Genomic DNA, 21,885 nt, shown 5'->3' with positions numbered 1-21,885 from the left:
GGAGAAAATAATACGTCGAAATAATTCCGTTACTCAAGAAGGATGCGTAACGTTCGGTTATTACATATAAGACTTCTTAAAAGCAGAATGTATATTTACGATTACAGCAGAAAAATAAACTGCATTAGCGAGTAGGTGGAAATCGATTTTGTTGCGTGATAACGTAAGACCTCGTTGCTTCAAGGATGACGATATAAAAACTTGACAAATTAAAATATAAAATTCTACCACATAAATATTTGGATTGTTTTTCTTAAATCAGTTGTTAAAAAATGAGAAATTTATAAAAACACCTTTCAAAAAATGTTTAGTTTTTAAAACTCCTGAATTTTATCAGACTGAAATAAGCTAACTGTTTATTGAGAAACCGAGAAAAAGCACATGCAAACTATAAATTCGTTTAAATATTTGAAATTTTAAAAAAGTTACATCTCTTTGAAGTTCCATCGAAAAGAAAACGATATTTTATGCGTCATCGACCTAATACATTTACGATAACATCGATCAAGAACTGTCGAATAAGCTTACCCTTTTATAATTACGTCATACGCGATACTGTACACGATACTTTTCTTACTAGTCAATCAAGAATACATAAATCTATGAAATCAGCCTAACCGACACATTTTAAAATGTTATCCATCTAATTCTCATATTCATTCATGTCGTACGTAGCTACAAAGATATTTCGAAATCTGTAAGTATAACTAATATGGCCTAGACAGGTTATTACAGTTTTTAATTGCAAGTGTTTGAATACTTTTGTGATCTACTGTATATGTATGCAGTTAGCGACGCACGGTTGAATGTACATTGTCAAGCGTGGCCAACTTCAGACGTTCGTAGGCGTGTAAATAGTATGTGCGGGGACGATGGAAACGCTCATTTAACGGAAGCGTTTTGCGAATCTATCTGCGGTGATCCGTCTCGAGAATTATCGAACCGTTCTTAGGGATTCATTTCAACAGCCATTCTTTCTCGATGACCGCGTTTGAGATTAAAAAATGTTCGGCTGTTCAATGCTTTTCACCTTCACCCTTGACAACACATATGCAAATCCGAAATGTCAACATCGGAAGGTGAGCTATCCTTCGAACCAATGTGCGACAACGGATCCCATTTCGTCCGTTTTTGTTGTTTTTGTGTTTCGTTTACACTCATGTCGGACAGTATCTGTTAAATTCTTCGACGAAAACGTTCGCCCTCCGAACTAAGTTTTCGATGACGATAACGTACGATGTAGATTATAGGACAACACGATGATCCTATCGATACAGTACAGGTAACCGCGAACGTATAAACACAGAGAAAAAAGTATTGCGCTGTGTGCGTTTAAATTTCTCCTTAAAATTTATTCAGAAATTTTGTTGCCGGATATTATTTTTTTTTTTTACGAACGCTTAAAAATGATCAATCTCGTTTCGCGTATTTTTTTCTTTTGTTGATTTGAAAAATGCAATATGCATCGATCATATGGATGAACGGTAATACGGTTGCTTTTAACGATATGGACAAAACGAGTTACTGTTAACGTAGCGAAATTGTTGAAGAAGTCGATATCTGGACACCAACGATTATTTTTATCCATGAAATACGACCCCGCGAGAAGTTCTCTATATGTTGAATGCTGGGAACGCGCGAACACAGGTTGCATACGATCAAAATTTCCTGTGACAAGAGGTTACTGAATTTCTGTTTTCAGATAGAGGAATCTATTGTTATTTAAACATAATGTGCTGCATGAGAAAAGAATTTTTCAAGAGAAGTTATTTCATATGAATCATTTGTGATACTGATCATTTCTGAGATAATGTAAGTGGATCGTGTGCATGTGATAAATAGTCTATTTTTATTGTAAATTGCAACACCAAACAGCAACAATGGGTTCTATTGCCTTGGAAGAATATGAACTCATGAAGGACTCTAAATATAGAGTGTAAGTAGAATACTTTATACATTAAAAAATAATTGTTTCATTTTTGTATACTCTGTTATCTATTTAATATTTTACTTTTAAAAGAACTATCAAAGATACAAACAAGTAGAGATGCAATATATCATTACGTAATATAAAATAAATATAATCAAATTACCACATGCTTATAGATTTAGTATCTAATATTTATATGTAATTAAGAACTGTATATATTTTCTATAGTTATGTGTCTGCTGTTGACAAAGCTCTAAAGAGCTTTGAATATACCAGCGAATGGGCCGATTTGATCTCTGCACTTGGAAAATTAAACAAAGTATTGCTAAGTCATATGAAATTTCCAGTTATTCCTAGAAGAATTAAAATATCTAAAAGATTAGCACAATGTATGCATCCTGCTTTGCCATCCGGTGTTCATTTAAAAGCTCTAGAAACCTATGACATTATTTTCAAATGTATGGGCACTAACAGACTCAGTCATGAGCTCTTCATATATAGTGCTGGTAAGAGAAAATTTTAACTGGTGCTGCATAACAATACTACTAAGTAAAAGAATTTTATATGCATTACTAACCTACATTTTTCTAGGTTTATTTCCACTGTTAGGTCATGCTGCTATGAATGTAAGACCATCTTTACTGACAGTATATGAAACACATTTTGTACCTCTTGGAGAGAGATTACGGCCTGGCTTGAGTGGATTTTTAAGTGGTGTTCTCCTGGGTTTAGAGGATGGTTCTGACCATTTTGATAGGTATTAATAATAAATGGTATCAATTCTAAAGGAGAAATTTAATAAGAATTTTCTTTTTAGAACTAATTCCTTACTTGAAAAGGTATGCGAGGGAGTAGGTCCAGAACATTTTTATGCATGTTTGTGGGACTGTTTAGCTTCAAATTCTGGAATTCGACTACCTGCTATATCGTTTGTGTTGGTACATTTCAATAAAAAAGTACAGATGGAAGAACAAAGATATATCATGGGTACAAACACCAATATTATGGCAAGTAAAAGTTGATACAAAAACAGAAGAGGATACTTTCTTCATTTTATTGATCAATCATTAAAATCATTAACCAGGTTACTGCACTCTGTGCTGGAGTACAAGACAGTTCTGTGTTAGTGCAAAGAAGCGCTTTGGACTTGCTGTTAATTGGTTTTCCTGTACATAATAGTCAATTAACACATGAACATATGGTATCACTAGTCACAGCTGCTCTTGTCACTATATTAAGAAGGGACATGAGTTTAAATAGGTAAAATAAAAAAAAAATTGAACCATATGGAAAGAACGCATTTTTCTGATTCAATATTTTATGCATTAAATTTACATATATTATAGGAGATTGTTTGCTTGGCTTTTGGGTACTGAAGTAAGCACATCTATTTTAAAGAGAAAAACGGTAGCTACAGTCTCTGAAACCATAGAAAATACACCCACTTATTTTGATATGTATTCAAAAGAAATGTTAGTCGAGGCAATAAAATCATTATTAAGAACTGTCTGTGAGGAGAGTCCACAGAATTTGAAACCATACAGAATATTAGTCTCATTATTAGAGAAGGCAGATATTGGTCCAGTAATTCTAGATGATATTTTGTTTGAAGTTTTTAGGTAAGAGTTATGATCATCAAAATTAATATCAATAGACAGTTTTTGAATACTACAAAATTACTAATTTTTTTGTAATAGGACATTTTATAATGCTTGTGGTCAGTCAAACAGAGTACCAAAAACGAATGAAGTAGTAAAGTCAGCAAATCTGTTATTTTCAACATTAGAACCATCTTATGTTTGGATACATTGTGGACATTTGTTTGAACAGGCTTGTCAAGCTAGAGCAAATTCTAAACATGAGGAAGAAGATGTTGTTGTAAGGTCTGTGGGTAGTGGAATGCCGAATTTTATGGAAGTATGTATATTAACGGAATTCCTACTCGAGACAGTGTCGTTGGATGCATTTATAGATACTCCCTCTGAACACTTGCCTGGCTTATTCTATGAAATTATTAATAAACTTATGTATCACATTGATCTTTTGTCTCCAATGGAAATTTCAAGGAGTCTTAAATTGTGTGCCAAAATTTTATCCAAAGTTCAGCCAACAGTGGTTTCCACTCACACAGAGAAAAACGAATTAGAAACAAAATTGGACACAACCGCGAATGGTAATACTACTGCAGCACTTAGTGACAATTCTTTAACCGCTATACCTTTAGAAAAGAGTCAGTCGGATAGTAAACTAAATAAACCAGACACATCTAGTGGTTCATTTTCTGAAAAAAGTCCGAGTCCCAGGAGAAGAGCAAACTCGGGAGGAGCCGCTAAAAGATCCGACAAAAAGTCAAAAAAAAAATCGAGCAAGAGTACCTCGAAATTGAGTGAATCTACACAAGATAATAGTAGTAATATTTCAGTCGTGGTCAGCCAAGAATGTAAAAGCTTACAAAGAAATAAAAGTATGGATGATATAAAGACCGGATACATAGAAGTAAATAGTATTAGTTCTCCATCCAAGGATCAGTTGACTATGTTAAAGCAGTCAAGTAAAAATAGTGTTACAGGTTCCACAGGATCCTTAGGTAGGGGACCGTCTCCGGCATTCCAAGCACAACATACAATGTTGGAAAAATGCTTAAGACAGTATGAGACTTTTTATGTTAAACTGATTAGTAATAGAGTACTGAGTAAAGAGAGAAACGTACAGGATATGTATGAAAATTTACTGATACCACTACCAAGGGAAAGTGTTGATGAAAGAATGCGTTATTTAGAGCTTTTATTAAACTCTAGATTATGTATGGAAGATTCTGGGTTCTTCAGTCAAGATGTGTCTGTGACAGAAGAATGCAAGCGTTTAGACATTCTTCATTTATATGTCGATTCGGTCTCACAAACTGAATGGGAAGAAGCTGTACGAATTGCATCAAGTTTATTTGTTGAACTATCCACTTTTCCCAAGTATTTTCATTCTGGTGATGGATTGCTGGTAGAAGAAGAACCAAAAGAAAACATTGTTTTACCGGATTGGTTAAAAGTATTGACAGTTTGTAGTTGTTGGCTGGGAAAGCAACCTGCTCTGCAATTGACCAATATTGCCACATTACTGGATTTAATAGCCTTACTAAAAGCTCATAATGATATTGAAACTCACCCAAAAAGTGGGGAGGGAGTAACAGCTGTAATTATGGTGCCTTTATTAAAGCAATGGCACATAACTTATTTAATGCAATATACTAATGTGTTCCAGGTATGTAATTTATTTTTAATTCACTCTTCTTTAAACCTAAGGTAAGGACTTAATATCTACTTTTTAAAGGTACTGGCACATTCCTTGTGGCACCATCTTGGTGAATTGCCCGCTCACAAATATAGAATGCGATGCGTTGAACTATTACATGAATTGCATCACGCTTTGTACAATTCTTGTGATGCGGTTGAGGATGTGATAGGAGCCGCGCTCACTGCAGAAAATATAGAGAAGAGAATAGAATCCTTTAACAGATTCGCCTCTTTGTGGCACCTTGGTCGGGAGATTGAGACAAATCCTAGACTAAGAGGCTGTATGAAATCATTTGACCAGTAAGTCGAATAACTCTATAATAAACATTCTTGTTTGTTCAATGCTAATGTAAGTAATTTCACAGATCGTTGTTAAAAATACTGGATAATCTACAACTCGCGGATAATTCTCCTCTGAAGCTTCACGCCCAATCATGGCTTCTGCATTCTTTAATGCGAGGTGACATTTCACGGATAGTAGATCCGTTACTAGTAATACTTCTAGATCCATCCACTTGTCGCATGAGCGTGCTTCATGTCAGTATACAACACAGTAACACTGTTCTGACGAAGAATGATCCCATAGAAGAGAAATCTGAGGTACAAGATGATACGGAAGGTTCAGCGAAAATTTACGCGATCAGCTCTGTAGACGGAAACGTGATATATCATGTCAGCGATAGCGTAGATGAAGATAAAAAATGGAGGAAGGGAAAAAAAAAGAAAAAAGCTATAAACCCTGTTAAAGTGAAGAGAATATTTGCCGTGACTACGCTAGCAGCCGGTGAGAATTGCAATCAGTATGTAACTGAAAGGAATCAATTTATGAAGGAGCTCGAAGTACCACCTAGCATATCCGGTAACCGGAAAATCTCCGTATTTGTTAATCCTTTATCATTAAATTGTAACGAGAATTCGAATGACTCGTTGACGGAAGACGAGTTGCCTAGCACGAAGAAGGCGAACTTAACGACAGAATTATTGAAAAACGCGACTAGATTTAAGAAAATAGATTTTGATAAAGGCTCAACTGCTAGCTTGGACGAGAGTCTCTTTGAGTCTACAAACTCCAGCTTGAAAACAAAAGACAAAAACGGATTCAAAAAATTGAACGGCGAAGTTGGTTCTTCATTGGACTCTATCACTAATAGCTTCGATTCTAGCAGTCCTGAAATCACTAATAAACAAACGAAACCTAAAAAAGATCCGGTTATAATGCCAGGTAGTTCTAGAGAAGTAGCAGGGACTATCATCAAGGGTAAATATCATAGTACAAATGAGTTCACGACAAATTACGATGCTCATGACGTTGGAAGTTTTGAGGCAAGCGTCGAAATACCTAGTTGGACAATGAACGATGAAGAAGGTGACTTGGAAGCTAGCACGACCGCGGAGGAATATTTCGGTAATTCTGACAGCAACAGTATAGTCGAGGAAATTTTGAACGACGTGCTTGATCAAGTGATGCAATTGTGCGACGCTCCAGAAACATCTAAAAATACCGATGAATCTACGTATCAAAATACAAAAACGGGTCGTAACTATGGAGTCGGTGTTCATAATCTTCATTCGCATATGCTACTTTATTGCGGTGTCTATGATTCGACCAGAACATTATATGCATTGCGTACTCTTCGCAATGAACTCTTGACGAACACTAGAATGTTTTTGTGCTGTGCAGCGACAACTGGTGTAACTAATGCGACCAAAAATACAACATTGTTAAACTTATTAGCAAGACACCGAAAAAGTGTATTTGGAAGAAACTTTCACGGGGACATAGTAAACACGGAATTCATAGCTGCTTATAGAAGCAGCATGTATTTAGAAGTTTTAATTAGTGTGTGTCTTTATTTTGCAAGAAGTTACTATCCCAATTTGGGACAGATGAGACTCACACATGAAGAAATTTCAGGCAACCGACAGGTGATTGCAATTTAAATGCTTGATTTATGTTTCTACGAATATTTGTTAAAATCGTTTTTTTTCAATAGGTGCAACTTGCAAGTGCAGAATTATTAACACTAATATTCTCTGAGTTAATTCCTATTGTTCGTGACTCAGGAAAGGGTTTTAGTTGTTACATAGTTGATTTACTCACAAAATGTAAAGTACAAAAGGTTGCTCTTCACTGTCTTGTTTCTAGCGTTATGAACATGAAAAATGCACATAAGGAAAATGAGGATGTGTTTACATTTACTGAGGAAATCATTTTGTTCAATGATCCAGTCATAGATAATGATATAAATAAGTGCAAATACAGAGCAAGTGATCACACAGAGGCTTTTCAAATACAATTACTGAGGTAAATCATTCAAAATGAAAATAACAAATATGTTTAATACTGGCATATTCTGATCATAATGTTTTCTTATTATTTAAGACTATTACTAGCTTTAATTATGTTGGAACATCAATGTGGTAATCAGAAAGGTGAAGAAATCTGTCCACCAATTACACCAACACCCAGTACTCCAACAAAAACTGTTCCTAACATCATGGGAAATAGTTTAAAATATGTACCTAATGCACCAATTCCACAACAACCGATGTTCCTTGCCAGTATACTTAGTGCTTTACAATTGGTATGTATCCAATTTCAATTATATTATAAATTACATTAATTACGCATTTTTATACTATGCAATTTAAAAATAAATATTGTTTTTTAAATTATTTTTTTGATTGAGAACTATAATTGAGATGGAGAACTAATAATATTACATTTTTATTCTAAAGGATCATATGAGACATTTGCATCAATTTTGGACGACCCTTGTTACATCAAGTCTTCCATTCATGGGATCTTCGTTAACTGGAATAGTAACATCGGTCATTCACCAATTGTGTTGTAACATTGAGCATTTAGCATCATATTACATCACTGAAGAGACAGCAACGGCAACAAAATTGCAGGATATAAGTACAGTGGAGTGTTGTCTTCCTGCCGATTACACAGTCACGCATCTAGAGGCTTTAACGTTTTTACTTCATTATTGCTTATTGGATACGTCGCAACAAATCGGTTTTTCATTTAACCAGCCTTTGAGCGGCACCATTCAGACTGGAATTCCCGGAGCAAATCCAGGACAAATATTTAATAATCTTATTCACGTATTTATGCCGAGCCCACTTTCTCCTGTAAGCTATAAATCGACACATTTTAAATATTTTTAGTGATACAGAATGTTATTAATTATTTGTATTTGTTTTATAGGATCTTACTGTTTCAAAGGATAAAAATGGCGCTAATGAATTGCAACAACATGCTAGAAGAACCGCTTTAAGTCACTTACCACGAATAATTGCATCCCTCTCCACTCTCTGGCAAGCAGTGTTAGCAACAAAAGATAAGTATGTTTCATTTCCTATCTTCTTTTGTTCATTATTTAAAATTTAATTTTGTATTAATGAAAGTTTTTCAATAAAACTTTAGTGAGCAAGCTAGTTGTGTGGTAGGTAGTCCGAGAATAGTAAAGCACCAACTTTTAGAACTCTTATCTCCTATATCTTTTCATCATGGAGTAAACTTTTTGGCTGCCATTGCTGTTGCATGGCACGAAAGGCGACAGTCATCTGGCAATTCAAAAAAGGTAGCTATATTTTTGTGTTCAAAATGTTGTGATGCATTATAAATACACGTTAAAATAATTTCTTTTTTATTTATTTTTTCATTTAGGTACTGCCAGAAGCTTGTCCAAATCAGCAAGTTATGGTTCATTTAGTAAGTGCGATTCGTGTAATGCCCATCGATACTTTGGTCCAAACTGTGCATCAAGTTGTAAAGGTCCCACCTCCTATTCATGGTGTAAAACAAGATTTTTCATTGGAAGTTTCTGTGTTAGAATTACTTTATGTATATATGCAAAGTAACACGTCTCAGTCCCTTATTGAATCTTGGACATCGTTGCTTGGTTTGCTTAAGGACGGCCTATCCTTAACGGCGCCTGCTCAATTTCTTTTGTTAGCAATTTTAAACGAGTATGTGCAAAAGTGTCCTCCTATGCAGGAGAAGAAAGATATACGGGATTTACAAGACGTGTCAGCGAAGGTATTTCCTACACTCTCTTATATAATTAATCAGTATTTATTCATATATAATTGTATTTTAAAATATTTTAGTTGGTCGAATCCTGTTCCCAAATAGCAGGTGCGTGTTTGGAACAAACAACATGGTTAAGAAGAAACTTAGCAGTAAGAGAAGATGCCTTCGAAGTCGCTGAAGGATCTTCGGAAGGTAAAGAAGGCAAAAGCGGTGCTGGTGCGTAATGAGCTTTTATTTTAGACTGTTCTGTTTGAAATTTTGTTCAATAGTCGAAATCTTTGTTATTTATTATTTTCTTTTTCTTTATTAGCGCAATATTGCCTTAGCATACTAAACTTAATTCGAAATATGAATTAACTGTAAGATTTTTTGTTGCAGTGACACCTGGCACACCACCTAATGCAGCATATAGTGTTCAAGCTCAAGCAGTGCTAGCAGAAATATTAGCACCTTTGTTAGATGTTAGTTATGGTTCCCAAGAAAAGGAACGTGTAGTAACGTTGTTAACCAATCTTATGTATAATGTTACACCATATCTTAAAAATCACTCGTAAGATTTATTCGTGTTTATTATAATAAATTTCTTTATAGTGATGCATTTTAATAATTACATAACTTTCAGGACAAAGAATATTGCCTCATTCACAGCTTGTTCTCAGTTACTAAGTTCCTTATCTGGCTACCAATATACGAGAAAAGCATGGCGTAAAGATATACTGGATCTTCTACTCGATTCTGCCTTCTTTCAAATGACGCCTGCATGTTTACCTTATTGGAGGACTATTATAGATAATTTAATGACACACGACAATACAACCTTTCGAGATTTAATGAGTAGTTATCATATATAATCACTTATACGTGGCTTGACTTGTGAATGAACTTTGTTAACGAATCTTTCCGATTGCAGATCGCGTTTCTATGGCTCAAAGTAGTAGTATCAGTATATTTTCTTCAAAGGAGCAAGAGTATGAACAAAAGGCTCAACTTTTGAAAAGATTAGCATATGTAATACTTTGCAGCGAAATGGATCAATACCACAAATACATGCCTGAAATTCAAGGTAAATTATTAACAAGAATAAAAATATTATTAATAAAACCTAGTAAATAACATATGAAAGATTACACAACGTAAAATTGAATATTTATTTTCTTTTAAACTAGAACGATTAGCAGACAGTCTGCGATTGCCACAAGTGATTCCATCTATTCAGGCACAAGTTTTTCTTTGTTTTCGGGTACTACTTTTAAGAATGTCACCACAACACGCTACTTCCTTGTGGCCGGTAATAGTCAGTGAACTTGTTCAAGTCTTCCTATATATTGAACAAGAATTGAACGCAGACAGTGAGGAATTCAGGTTCAGTAGCATTTAATATTTCTAATAATTGAAATCATTCTGCTTTTGGGATTTTGGTGCTTTTGATGCATGATATTCCAGTGTTATCGATTGAAAAATTATTAAAGGAAAAACTTAATATAGCTAAATCAAGTATTGTACTATGAAATTGTTTATTAAACAGTTCCATTAGAGCAATGGTAATTTTAATCCAAGAAGTAGATTTTGAATAATTGTAGTCATTATGAGAATCAAATCAATTTTATCGATTTCTAGAATGGAATAGAAATTTAGATAAAATTTTTTTTTTTTTTTTAATTTAGATAGCAACATTTATTGTCCAACTTTCATGTATCCTTTGACAATTCTTGTAACCTTTTCTTAGCGTATAATTGCTATGCTGTAATAAAATTGTTTGTATTTATTCCTTACTAACATTAATAATACCTAATGTCATATTGTTTTTGGCTCTGTTTCGGTATCCGCAATTTGGTGGAATTTATGATGCCTCCATAAATTGATTGGTGTTGGGACATCAGTCGTCATGGCAGGTAATTGAATGCTTCTCGCATATTAACGATCATCTGATAAAATGTGAACATCAGAACAATGTATCTAAGAATTGCAATTATTATTGTATCATAAAATGACATATTGCTTATAAACACATGTGTTATAAAAATCGTTAGATACCTTGTTCCAAATAGGAGTACGTATTGCAGTCAATTTTTGTAACAAAAAATGTCACATTGGTAGCATCAAAAAATAGTAGTTACAGTAATTTAAGGGGTTTATGTTTGTTTTGTTTTTCGCTTTTAATCGCAATATGCTAAAATTACATACTACTACTTAGAAAATGAATTATTGAATTTGTTAATGAAAATGCTTTCAATGAATTAAAAGTATTCTCTATTTTTATACAGTTCGCATATCAAATTGCTCTCGGCTCTGGATTCGTCTTGGGCTGTGAATGCCAGTAATGGACTCCAGGCTCATGGTCATCCACATTGGTTGCAATTGCAACTTGCTGCTGCTAAATTGTTAGATCTAGCATTATTGTTACCTGCACATAGGCTTCCTCAATTTCAAATGTAAGTGAAACAAAAATTTCGTATAAGATACATAATAAATAAACTTTATATATCGAAAATTATACAAAAAATTCATTATTTGTATAGGTATAGGTGGGCATTTGTAGGGGATTCAGCAGCAGGATCTACAGATAACAATAATCAGTCCTCTGATTTTGTACCACATATTACAAGAATAGCAAAATTGATGGATAACAAGGTATGTTTAAAAGAAACACTTTATTTTCGGTTTTACATATTGTTGCTTTATTAAAATTAATGAAAATTTAATACTTTATTGAGTTTTATAAAGTTTCAACAATACTGAAAGTGTAGCCAAAGCAGAACGCCTCTTATTTCAGTTGACTTAACTTAAATGTTTTATGCATCTATATAATCCACATCTCTTGAACATTCTTCTGGCAACATACATCGTTTCGTTTTTTCGTCAAAGACATATTCTTCTTTACATTCGCATCCACTTCTGCATGGTGTATAACAATCTACTACATCTGGTTCAGAACAAGTGAACCGACAAACGCAATGGGTCCAGATAGATCTATCATCACACTCTTGAGGATTTTTTGCAAATACATGATCAAGTTCTTCGTAATCATATCCAGGTATTCTGTGCTTTGTGTATCGATACACTCTTTCTGGTTTATACCAATCTAAATGTGTGTCAGGTGTTCTTTCCTTTTTGGGAGAATCGTCGATAATTTTAAAGGGAAGATCAAGATCACGTATATCAGGGCAAACATCGCACCTGCGTCCTCGTGCAACCGTGTCCTCGAAATCATTTAGAATATAATAGTCGTCCTGAACGATATTTAGGTGATCATTATCGAAATTTCCAACGTAACCAATTGGCATTTCTTCATAAAATTCTAAGTCTTTGTAATCAGAGTCATCCGTGTATTCTAAAAAATGCGGTCCATTAAATTACTTTATGCCTAAATATTATAAGAAATATAATATAATGAAAAATTTATTCTACAGGACAGAATATTAAGTGGTTAATGTATCCCTAAAATGGATGTCTTAACGTACTTAGTGATTTATACCATTTAATTTCTGTTAATCACTATCAATCAGCTTAAATTAAGTCCATTAAAAGTAGCGAAGTTATAATTGTTCGTTAAATTTTTATTTTTGTTATATTTGTCTGCATCACAAACAAAAAAGTTAATTCAAACAATTTTAATATATCAAAAAAGAAATTTTTAAACTTTGTAAATTTTAAATAAAATAATAAATGAAAAAAATGTAATTTAAAATTACATTAGAGAACTTTCACAGATGTGAATAAATAGCATGGTCAAAAATTGTTCAAATATGTAAAAAATCTTAGTATTATAAAAATGTAATGTATGTGGATATTTGTCATAAAAGATTAAAGAAATACTTTCTTATGTATTCCATGTGTATTGTTCCATTTTAACTGACACTAAGCACGTATTCATTTATTTGACTTGAATATTTAAAAAACACTTTTTTGATTACGTGCAACACTTACGAGCATTTATTAACACTGTAAGATAATACATGAAGTAAGCAACTGTTTTTAGTCCAGCCATTGCCATGGCCACTTTTGAACTGACTGACAGTGAACTGTATATGATCTTCCACTATTATTACATACAAATGTAGACACTTAATACTGTGTAGCTTCACTTGCACATCTGCCTCAATTAGGAACAATTAAGTATCTTTCAAGTTATATTAAAGTTAGGATTATATTATATACATTTGTTTTCTACTTGTAATACTTTGTTTTCATAATTCTATGAAAATTGAAAAGTGAATTATTTATTATTTTATTATTACTGTTTCTCTTTTTATCATTTCTTTGATTAAGCAATAAAGAAATAAGAATATGTGCCCTGCTTTGGACTGCTTTCACTGATGAAATACTTATTTTGGCAACATGTGAAACATATATATATGTATGATTTATTTTTGAAACCAAGCTAATAACCCTGTACTCCAACAGTTCAGTGCTTGAATTATATTCAACATTATAAAGCAAAATTTTGTAACTATCATTCATAAAATAATCTTCCTACCCAAGATTTATATCACTGAATAATTCTTGAGTAACAATTTTATTTTGATATAAATAACCATGTACTCATTTTTACAAAAGGGGAAAGGACGTATCTATATGAAAGAATGTCTGTATTTTTTAACATATACATATATTCTAAAATTGCATCTGTTTCTTTTAATTTATAAATAACACAACTGAATATTGAACATTTAACACATTACCACGTTAATGCCAAGAACTTTTTGCATGGATTGAAGATCATTTAAAATTCTCATTGTGGAATGTATATTTTGTTACAGTACAAACAAGATCAGAGTTCAGCCAAAGCAACACCTGGTGAACTTCTTTTAACCTCGAACAATATTCATTCGTTACAAGATTTGCATCATTTTTTTACGGCACTTAGTCGTAGATCGAGTGACACACAAGCGCCGTTAAATATTACACAGTTGGAGACTGTGATTGAACAAGACTTTCTTGAGAAAATGCCAGCTGCAAGGTAGTAGGTATACACCTTTAACGATGTAGACAAACGACTCTCAAACAATGGAAAAGGCATCTGAATACATTTCATTCTTTGATACCTTTTTAAATGCACGAATGCGAGCCGTTAGACACACGTACGATAAACTGAAAATACGTAATTCCGTTGAAAAGAACAACTCTAGATTCTTGTTCACTTCTATACGGTTTTATCATAAACTTGTATATCGCAAATTAAGTAACATAAATCATATGTAACATATAGTAATATTTGAATGAAATATTTGATTTTTATTAGCTAAGCTTCTAACTTGTCTCCTCATTCGGTTGTGAATAGTTATCAAAATATACGATATGCCAGGCTAGGTCTGGTTGAATTATATATCTGTAGAAAATATGTACAGTGTAACATATTTTATTGAAACTGTTATTTTTTCAACTATTTTGAAAGTTATCTGTTTCATGTTTATCGTATGCATCCCTCTTTCCTGGTATCATAGAGTTTTAGAGGGACACTAATGCAGTGATAATATAAGGAAGTGAAATTTTTTATTTCCTTTGAATTTACATGTCAATTCATAAAGAGTGCAACACAGCGTGTCCAATAAGAAACTTTATTAAATCGATTATACATATATTTGAAGAATTACAATAATAGAACTATGTCGATGAAGCTTTCGTGTTTTGTTACATTTTTATAATTTAAATATTAAATAGACATATGTACGTAAACAAAGTGATTTACAAAGTGCAAAGATTGGAAGATATATTTGGGAACGTTAATTATATCCAGAAATTTAATGTTGTATATGAATAAATGAACAAAAAGAATGCGTTTCTACATATATCACATGTGTAAATATTACATTACTTCTTTTTTGGAACCCCTTTGTTACTAAACCTTTCCTTAAAATGATCAGAAGATTAACTTTTCCAATTTGTTTTTATTTTGCTAATATTATTTTCTGCATACATTTAATACATGCATAGTGAATGGAAATCTAAATTTATTGATATTCAATTAGAATTTTTATTCATATTATAATCTTTACACATGTGATTTATCAACTCACATGTAACTAAGAAGAAATCAACAAAAAGAAACTTGTTGTAAAATTATTTTTCTATATGTGATCACTACAAATTCCGAAAACTTGCAAGTTTATAAACGATTTATAAGGCATGAACTTATTTATACTTATTCGCTAGAGTTGCCATTTTGATTTATCATGTATATATATTTGCTATGTAATTGCTGATATATTATTACCACCTACTCTTGTTGTTTCACATTTACTAGATGTGAAACAAATTAACTGAATGCGTATATACAAGCATTATTGTACACCATATTCAATTCAATGATTAAAGAACTAAATAAAAAACAAAGATGTATTTATGCAAACAAGTATTATCAGATTTTATAATTAATGCTTGTTATGCAAATACTGCAGCATTTGTTACTTCCTTTTAAGAAGCACACATGTACTGATCAGTTATTTAATATACACAATGTGAATATCTAATAATTAGAATAATATGCATTTGTTATATATACAAGATGTAACTAAAAGAACAACATTTTAACTTAATATTTCATTAAAAATATTGTGTTATAAAACGTATTTATATATTAGTCTTCACATTGTTTACAATTGTTAACATTAGTAAGTGATCCGTTGAATGCAAAGTATAATATGTTCCACGAGGGTTTAATGTATTTTTTTTTTAAATATTTTCCACTTTTTGAGTAATGCAAAATTATATATTTAAACATATTTTGAAACATCATTATCTTTTACTTGGAATATTTAAAATCATTCAATAAACTATACATTAAGCTTTTACTACATCCTGTATATAATTTTAAGACGAAGTGTTAACAAAATAATCTGTTAACTTATTCTTGAATATAATATTTTCATATAAAAAAAAAATTGTTACACTGAGTCTTTAGCTTTCTATTTTTTTGTATGTAACAGAACATTCAGTATACTTTCCAAGCAATGATCCAAGACTTGTAAAACATGAGATTGTATAAGTATTGGCAAGAGCAAATAAGTGATATGCATATATATTTATGTTGACATAATGTAAATTTATACAATAAAATAACGTTCAACAGAGTACTACATAATTCACATTTCTATAACCATTGATGGATTTCATAATCTATTATTTTTAGTAGATTGTTACTTGTTCCAAAGTAAGGTTCAACTACAGAACAAAATAAAATTTGCTGTCAATTGGTAAGAAATAAATATATAGTTTATTTTATATTTTTCCAAAATAATTCACTGTAATTTAAATAAAATACTATTTTTTTTATATTCATTTTTATAACGATTGTTTAAAATAATATTTAAAATTTTATCCAACTCTGTATTCAAATGTTAAGTACTTGACCAAGTGATGACTCTTGAATTTAAATCAACCGCGTTTCTCGTTACCTGACTGATTCTTGATTGCTCGACGATCAATGATCCTGGCCACGCCATTAATATCGAGCATCTTCGTAAAATCAGCAGTTTACTATTTTTTTTTAATTACATTTCGTTACGGTCGTCTAAACATCAGCGATGCGTCGTGTTCGCCACAGTGTACACAGATAAAAAGAAATTACTCAAGGACCACTGAATCATACTCGCGGTGATAATGCGTGAAGCTTCGAAGGGGATGGCTTTTCGAGCACTGGAATAGTTATCAAAACACAGCGACCGCATAAGGTGTTGTCAAGAGAAAAGAAAAATGCGAATTACACGACTGGAAACAGTTCGAAGGTGCATATGTGATAGGCAACGGTATTAAGCAATATCCATGCACATAAGCGGTTACGTGCGGGAACCGGTTCTCTTGAATCGTTACACTTGAAAGGCTAGTTCCGAACGATCGAAACAACGTAAGGTGAAAGTAGAATGATAAAAGAAAAATTCGAAGTACGCAGATCGAAAATCTCCCGCTGAAGTTCGCTCAAAGGCACGTGTAACGTGGCCGCGAAGAAGATGCACGCGTCGCTTAATCGCAATTTTAAGAGTGTGACCGATGTTTGTTGCGAGCTGCTAGCTAACCTAATTCGAGGCTGATCGTATGTCGCGATCAGAGTTTCTGGCGTGAACGTGACTGTGGGAAATAAACGCGTATTGTCGATCACCGTATGATCGTTCTCTCGCAAGTAACCGTAAAGTCATTGTAAGAAGTAGTAGTTCGATACTAACTTGTTTACAATGGCTGTACCCAACAAGTGGGAGAATGCATGCAGACTGTGCTCAGAGGAAAAAAACGAGATGCTGTCAATTTTTGGTAATGAGGGAGTGCAGCGTAAAGTGGCGCAAAAGTTACGCGCTTGTCTGCCTGTCTTAGTATACAAAACCGATCCACTGCCAAAGCAAATATGTCAGTTCTGCGCCGCGAGGCTGGACGACGTTTATGAGTTTAGAGAATATTGTCTGAGTGTTTATAAAAGCATGCATCTAAAGCTATTAACATATAAGAATGTCGAGTCTGTTCAAATTTATTTAGACGCAATGAAAAACTCACCTGATCCTTGTCAGGTATCTATTTACTTAAAATGAATATTTTAAGCATTCCATAGAATTTTAATTTCAATTTTGTATGATTAAAGTAGAAGATAAACTTGTACAAGCCTTTTGATATTTTTTGCACGAGTAATATTGCAATTTTTAGGCCCAACTATGGAGGGAAAAGGCAAGAGCGCCACCGCCTTTAGTACCTTTGCCAGCCTCACTGCCAATCGAGTGTCCATCAACACCGACAGATATTAGTCAAGAACATCCAAATGCTTGTATTGAATCTTTACTTGAATTACCATGTGAAGTGGAAATCAAGGAAATGAATAATGAACCAATGTTAGAAACCGATGTTAATATTTATGAATCCCCAAATATAAACAATGTAAAAAACAAATTATATAAGACAGATGTGATAGTTGAAGATAATACAAGTTCATTAAAAGAGGAGAGTAACGATTCACAAGAACAAGTAGAGGTAAAGAGGGAAGAAAAACGGACAAGTATATTAGAACAAGTACTAATGGGTAGAGTGACATTAAATGATAGAAAAGATTTAAATTCAAAGGAAAAGCTATCTTCTAAATGGTGGTGTGCTCCTTGCAATATTTACTACAAGTACGTAACTGCTAATTATACAAAGAATTGTTTGCAACAACTCTTTAATCGGTTAGTATTTATTACAGAAAAAAGGAGAGCTTAATGAAGCACATGCAGTTACATTGTCCAAGGAAGTACACATGTAGAAAATGTACAATGAGTTTTGAACTAGTAGAAGATTTAGCTAAACATGAAGCTACTAGCCACTTGAAAGTGACAGTAGATTTTTATAGAAGCGATAAGGATTGCGATCAATGTGATAGACAATTTGTTAGTTGGGAAATGTTGAAGCAACATAGGTTACGTGATCATTTGGGTCAGACAATTGAAATTGGGACCAATACATGGTGCTCATTATGCAATAGGTTGTAATCTATTTTTCATGGATATGTTATTGTTCAGCTACAATTTGAATGTCCATTGTTAAGTTTAATTGTACTCAATTTTTTCTATTCAGATTTTTCCCAAGTGTAGAAGCCTATCAAAATCATACTCAGCTACACGAAGTCAGTAATTACACATCAGTGAAAGCACCACAATCAACGGATCAACAGTCAGTTACAATTCTTAAAACTGAGGAACCTACAAAGGAAGTAAAGAGAGAACATTTTGTCGAAGCTACCAAATCACTTACATGTCCTACTTGTGGGAAGGTAGAAAATTTTGCATATATTTTATAAAGAAATATTAAACATACAGATTATATATTCTTTTAATTTTTTTGTTTTATACTCAGGTTTGTACTCAGCAAAGTGCATTGTCAAATCATATGCGTACCCATGAACCTAAGAGACACAAATGTGATATATGTGGGCGATCTTTTGGACTTTTTATACGTTTAGCAGCCCATAGAATGAGCGAACACAGCCAGCAACCTACAATGTCGCCTGTTACAGCTAGTGTCGAACAAGAAGAAGCATTAAATGCTGAGCGAGAAGCCAGAGAAGCACGAGATGCTAGAACTCGTGCGAGAAGCAGAACATATTCAGAGGTTTAGTTAAACCTGTTTCTCTGTATATTATTAAACAAAAAAATTAATGTAATATTAAGTTTTTAACATTGTAATTTCCAGATAATGGAAAGGTCAGATATTCCCAATCACGAAGAATCATCTTCGAAAAGAAATGCGTCTCTAAATACTGAAGCATTTAAAAATGTAGCAAGATGTGGAATATGTTTAGAATGGTTTAGTGATCATACTACAATGTTAACACATTTGAAAACGCATTCGGACAATTACACTTGCAAGAACTATACCTGTCACATATGTAAAAAATCTTTTAAGGAAAAATGGCAATTGTTTAGACACGAGGTATGCATAAATTATTCGTATATTTTATTTGTTTAGATCTTTATGCGTCTTTTAATATATTTTATTGGATAATAGACGTCTCATAAACGCAACGTCTCTGTGCCAATGTATGTATGTGGTGTATGTAATAAATCATTTTCCGACAAGAGTACATATAAAATACACCAGGAAACGCACGTCGTTTATAAAACATATCACTGTTCGAAGTGTAATAAAATATTTTTCAATAAAGTGTCAATGTTGAAGCACGAATGTACTGCGGGAGCTTTATTCGGTAAAAAGAGAGTTTCCTCGAAGTCCTTACAAAAATCTGGATCATTGGGTACTGGTAAAAGGTACAAGTGCTCCAAATGCAATGCATCTTTCAGTAGTTTTCAATCAAAGAATTCTCATATGAGAGTACATATGGAAGGTTCGCATACAACGGTAAGCTTTGCGAAATTTTAGTTATTCCGTACATTTAAAATCCTTTTTCTTATTTAATTCGTACAGGTACGAAAACATGAAGTTCAAGCGGAGATGGAAGAAGAAGCTATGCCAAAATTAAGCCCTGAAACATCATTGGAATATGCAATGCCTATTGAACCGAAAGTGGAGATAAACGAAGAAAGTGCACCACCTCCTGTGAAACGAACCCTTATTAGGACAACTGGCGGGTAGGAGCTAAATTCGTTCAAAAAATTTGTATTCGAACAAAGAAGACATAGTAATAATACAAAGTTTTTAACGACGTTAAGATACAATGACCCATTTAAATATCTACTCATGTGAGGTTGCCTTATACAAGATATAATATAGCGTAGTTGTATAAGTTGTATAATTTTACCGTTTTAAATATTAATATTTCTTATTATTTTTTAGATATAGATGCGGAGTATGCCAATCTCCATTTGTTTTACGGGAATTAGCAGTCGCACACTTGAGATCTGCACACCCTCTGATGCCGTATCAATGTCCATATTGTAAAAAACGATTTACGACTCAGTACACGTTTACGCATCATATTAAAACTGATCACCTTGACGAGCACGAGAATTGAATCATATGAGTTACTATTAGCTCTAATATGCCAAACGGTTCTTGTACCATAAAATATGCTTCGAACAAGGGGCAATTTTTGTTCATATACAAAATATATAAAGTGATTTTTATAGAATAACTTATATGATTGTTTCCAAAACTTAAAAACATATTAACAAAATTTGTTGATATAAAAAATGTTAGGATGCGAGGGGATGTCGTCATTGACTGTTCTATCTAATAATCATTTCTACTATACGACGACCACCTCTGAACCGAACATGTCTCTTGCCGACAATTTTTTTAATATTTTCTCGAATTTTGGAAATAATTGAGTTGGTTTCTTTATAAGAATCGCCCTATATAAAACAGTTCTCGGTTTCGTACCGAAACTGTATTGTTTTATAATCTGGCATACTAGTTCCTGATCAAATAATTGGCCTTAAACAACGTTTTGTAGTTCTATTTCGTAAAAAACGAAAAAATATATATGATACATTCGTAAATAAATATAATTGTTTTGAATGAGATATACTTTTTAATAAACTTTAAGTATCATTTCTTATAGGAGACTGGAATAGGATTAGTACTTATACTGAACGTGCCTGTTTAAGTACTGTGTCATAGCCCTATACAAATTTTTAGTTAAATTGATTTACGAACGCTGAAGAGAAAAATATCATATTAGGTATTGTATATCTCGTTAGCAAATAGTTTTACAGAATCATATAGACGTGTTATCTGTTTGTATATTCGTTAGCATTGCCAGACATTCCTTTTTTTGAACAAAATTCAGGAAATTAAAAAAAGATCTTTTAATTTTCTTTTCATAATACCCACGTTGACTTTTTGTATAGAAACTTAGAGATTAATAGTCAGCAAATAAACCTGTAATCGCGCTGTACATTTTCATCATTATTTTATTTTATATATAGTGTATTTACAATAAAATCGCTGTCAAGAAAAAGCTCTGTACGCTTATTAAATAAATTTTTATTACGGAACAAGACTGTTCTGTTGTGAAAATTGACTACCTATTTCGTTGATTTGACAAATATTATTTTGATTTAAATCGTACCAAATTAATTGTTTTATGAAATCCTATCGTTTATAAACATTTTTGCAAATTAAGAACAACTAAAATACGAAAAAGTTTTCAATATTTAGAATATTACTTAATAATGCGGACGATAAATTAGTGAAAAAATATTTAAACCGAG

General features: G+C 32.7%; 3 protein-coding genes across 9 annotated transcripts; 2 read left to right on the top strand and 1 right to left on the bottom strand.

The window, feature by feature from the left end:
* Positions 1–635: 635 nt before the first annotated feature.
* Positions 636–15,200, top strand: LOC143144192 (protein DOP1 homolog). Of its 4 annotated transcripts, none has more exons than XM_076306335.1 (26): positions 636–697; positions 789–1,079; positions 1,703–1,936; positions 2,159–2,436; positions 2,522–2,687; positions 2,748–2,937; positions 3,015–3,190; positions 3,277–3,549; positions 3,628–5,185; positions 5,255–5,517; positions 5,583–7,143; positions 7,212–7,522; positions 7,601–7,802; positions 7,957–8,358; positions 8,435–8,571; positions 8,654–8,810; positions 8,897–9,268; positions 9,340–9,454; positions 9,641–9,812; positions 9,885–10,096; positions 10,173–10,325; positions 10,429–10,624; positions 11,143–11,154; positions 11,527–11,694; positions 11,782–11,893; positions 14,023–15,200. In XM_076306335.1, the coding sequence occupies exons 3-26, from the start codon at positions 1,881–1,883 to the stop codon at positions 14,224–14,226; spliced, it is 7,446 nt and encodes a 2,481-aa protein (XP_076162450.1). In that variant the 5' UTR covers positions 636–697; positions 789–1,079; positions 1,703–1,880; the 3' UTR covers positions 14,227–15,200. The 4 variants fall into 4 exon arrangements, with proteins under 4 accessions (XP_076162450.1, XP_076162449.1, XP_076162447.1 ...); XM_076306334.1 differs by having other exon boundaries at positions 637–697; positions 2,540–2,687; positions 9,340–9,478; XM_076306332.1 differs by having other exon boundaries at positions 637–697; positions 9,340–9,478.
* Positions 11,913–16,837, bottom strand: LOC143144195 (uncharacterized). Of its 4 annotated transcripts, none has more exons than XM_076306339.1 (2): positions 16,657–16,837; positions 11,913–12,593 (listed from the first exon to the last, which is right to left on the bottom strand). In XM_076306339.1, the coding sequence occupies exons 1-2, from the start codon at positions 16,715–16,717 to the stop codon at positions 12,055–12,057; spliced, it is 600 nt and encodes a 199-aa protein (XP_076162454.1). In that variant the 5' UTR covers positions 16,718–16,837; the 3' UTR covers positions 11,913–12,054. The 4 variants fall into 4 exon arrangements, with proteins under 4 accessions (XP_076162454.1, XP_076162455.1, XP_076162452.1 ...); XM_076306340.1 differs by lacking the exon at positions 16,657–16,837 and adding an exon at positions 13,945–14,173; XM_076306337.1 differs by lacking the exon at positions 16,657–16,837 and adding an exon at positions 13,190–13,677.
* Positions 16,693–21,580, top strand: LOC143144194 (uncharacterized). The gene is made up of 9 exons (XM_076306336.1): positions 16,693–17,757; positions 17,891–18,351; positions 18,420–18,698; positions 18,791–18,986; positions 19,070–19,324; positions 19,406–19,645; positions 19,721–20,071; positions 20,138–20,301; positions 20,507–21,580. The coding sequence occupies exons 1-9, from the start codon at positions 17,431–17,433 to the stop codon at positions 20,682–20,684; spliced, it is 2,451 nt and encodes an 816-aa protein (XP_076162451.1). The 5' UTR covers positions 16,693–17,430; the 3' UTR covers positions 20,685–21,580.
* Positions 21,581–21,885: the final 305 nt, after the last annotated feature.

The sequence above is a fragment of the Ptiloglossa arizonensis genome, chromosome 3 (assembly GCF_051014685.1).
Source record: "Ptiloglossa arizonensis isolate GNS036 chromosome 3, iyPtiAriz1_principal, whole genome shotgun sequence".
Classification (NCBI taxonomy): Eukaryota; Metazoa; Arthropoda; class Insecta; order Hymenoptera; family Colletidae; genus Ptiloglossa; species Ptiloglossa arizonensis.
Note: the sequence above shows the minus strand (reverse complement) of the source record. Positions and strands in the feature narration are given on the sequence as shown.

Bases quoted from the DNA above. Each gene is read 5' to 3' on its own strand.
- LOC143144192 (XM_076306332.1), top strand. From the start codon at position 1,881: ATGGGTTCTATTGCCTTGGAAGAATATGAACTCATGAAGGACTCTAAA. The intron at 9,479-9,640 runs GTGCGTAATGAG...TTTTTGTTGCAG, and splicing joins AGAAGGCAAAAGCGGTGCTG to TGACACCTGGCACACCACCT. The intron at 10,097-10,172 runs GTAGTTATCATA...TTCCGATTGCAG, and splicing joins AACCTTTCGAGATTTAATGA to ATCGCGTTTCTATGGCTCAA.
- LOC143144195 (XM_076306337.1), bottom strand. From the start codon at position 13,256: ATGGCAATGGCTGGACTAAAAACAGTTGCTTACTTCATGTATTATCTT. The intron at 12,594-13,189 runs GTAAGTGTTGCA...CGCATTTTTTAG, and splicing joins TACAGTGTTAATAAATGCTC to AATACACGGATGACTCTGAT.
- LOC143144194 (XM_076306336.1), top strand. From the start codon at position 17,431: ATGGCTGTACCCAACAAGTGGGAGAATGCATGCAGACTGTGCTCAGAG. The intron at 18,699-18,790 runs GTTGTAATCTAT...TTTTCTATTCAG, and splicing joins TGGTGCTCATTATGCAATAG to ATTTTTCCCAAGTGTAGAAG. The intron at 20,302-20,506 runs GTAGGAGCTAAA...ATTATTTTTTAG, and splicing joins CTTATTAGGACAACTGGCGG to ATATAGATGCGGAGTATGCC.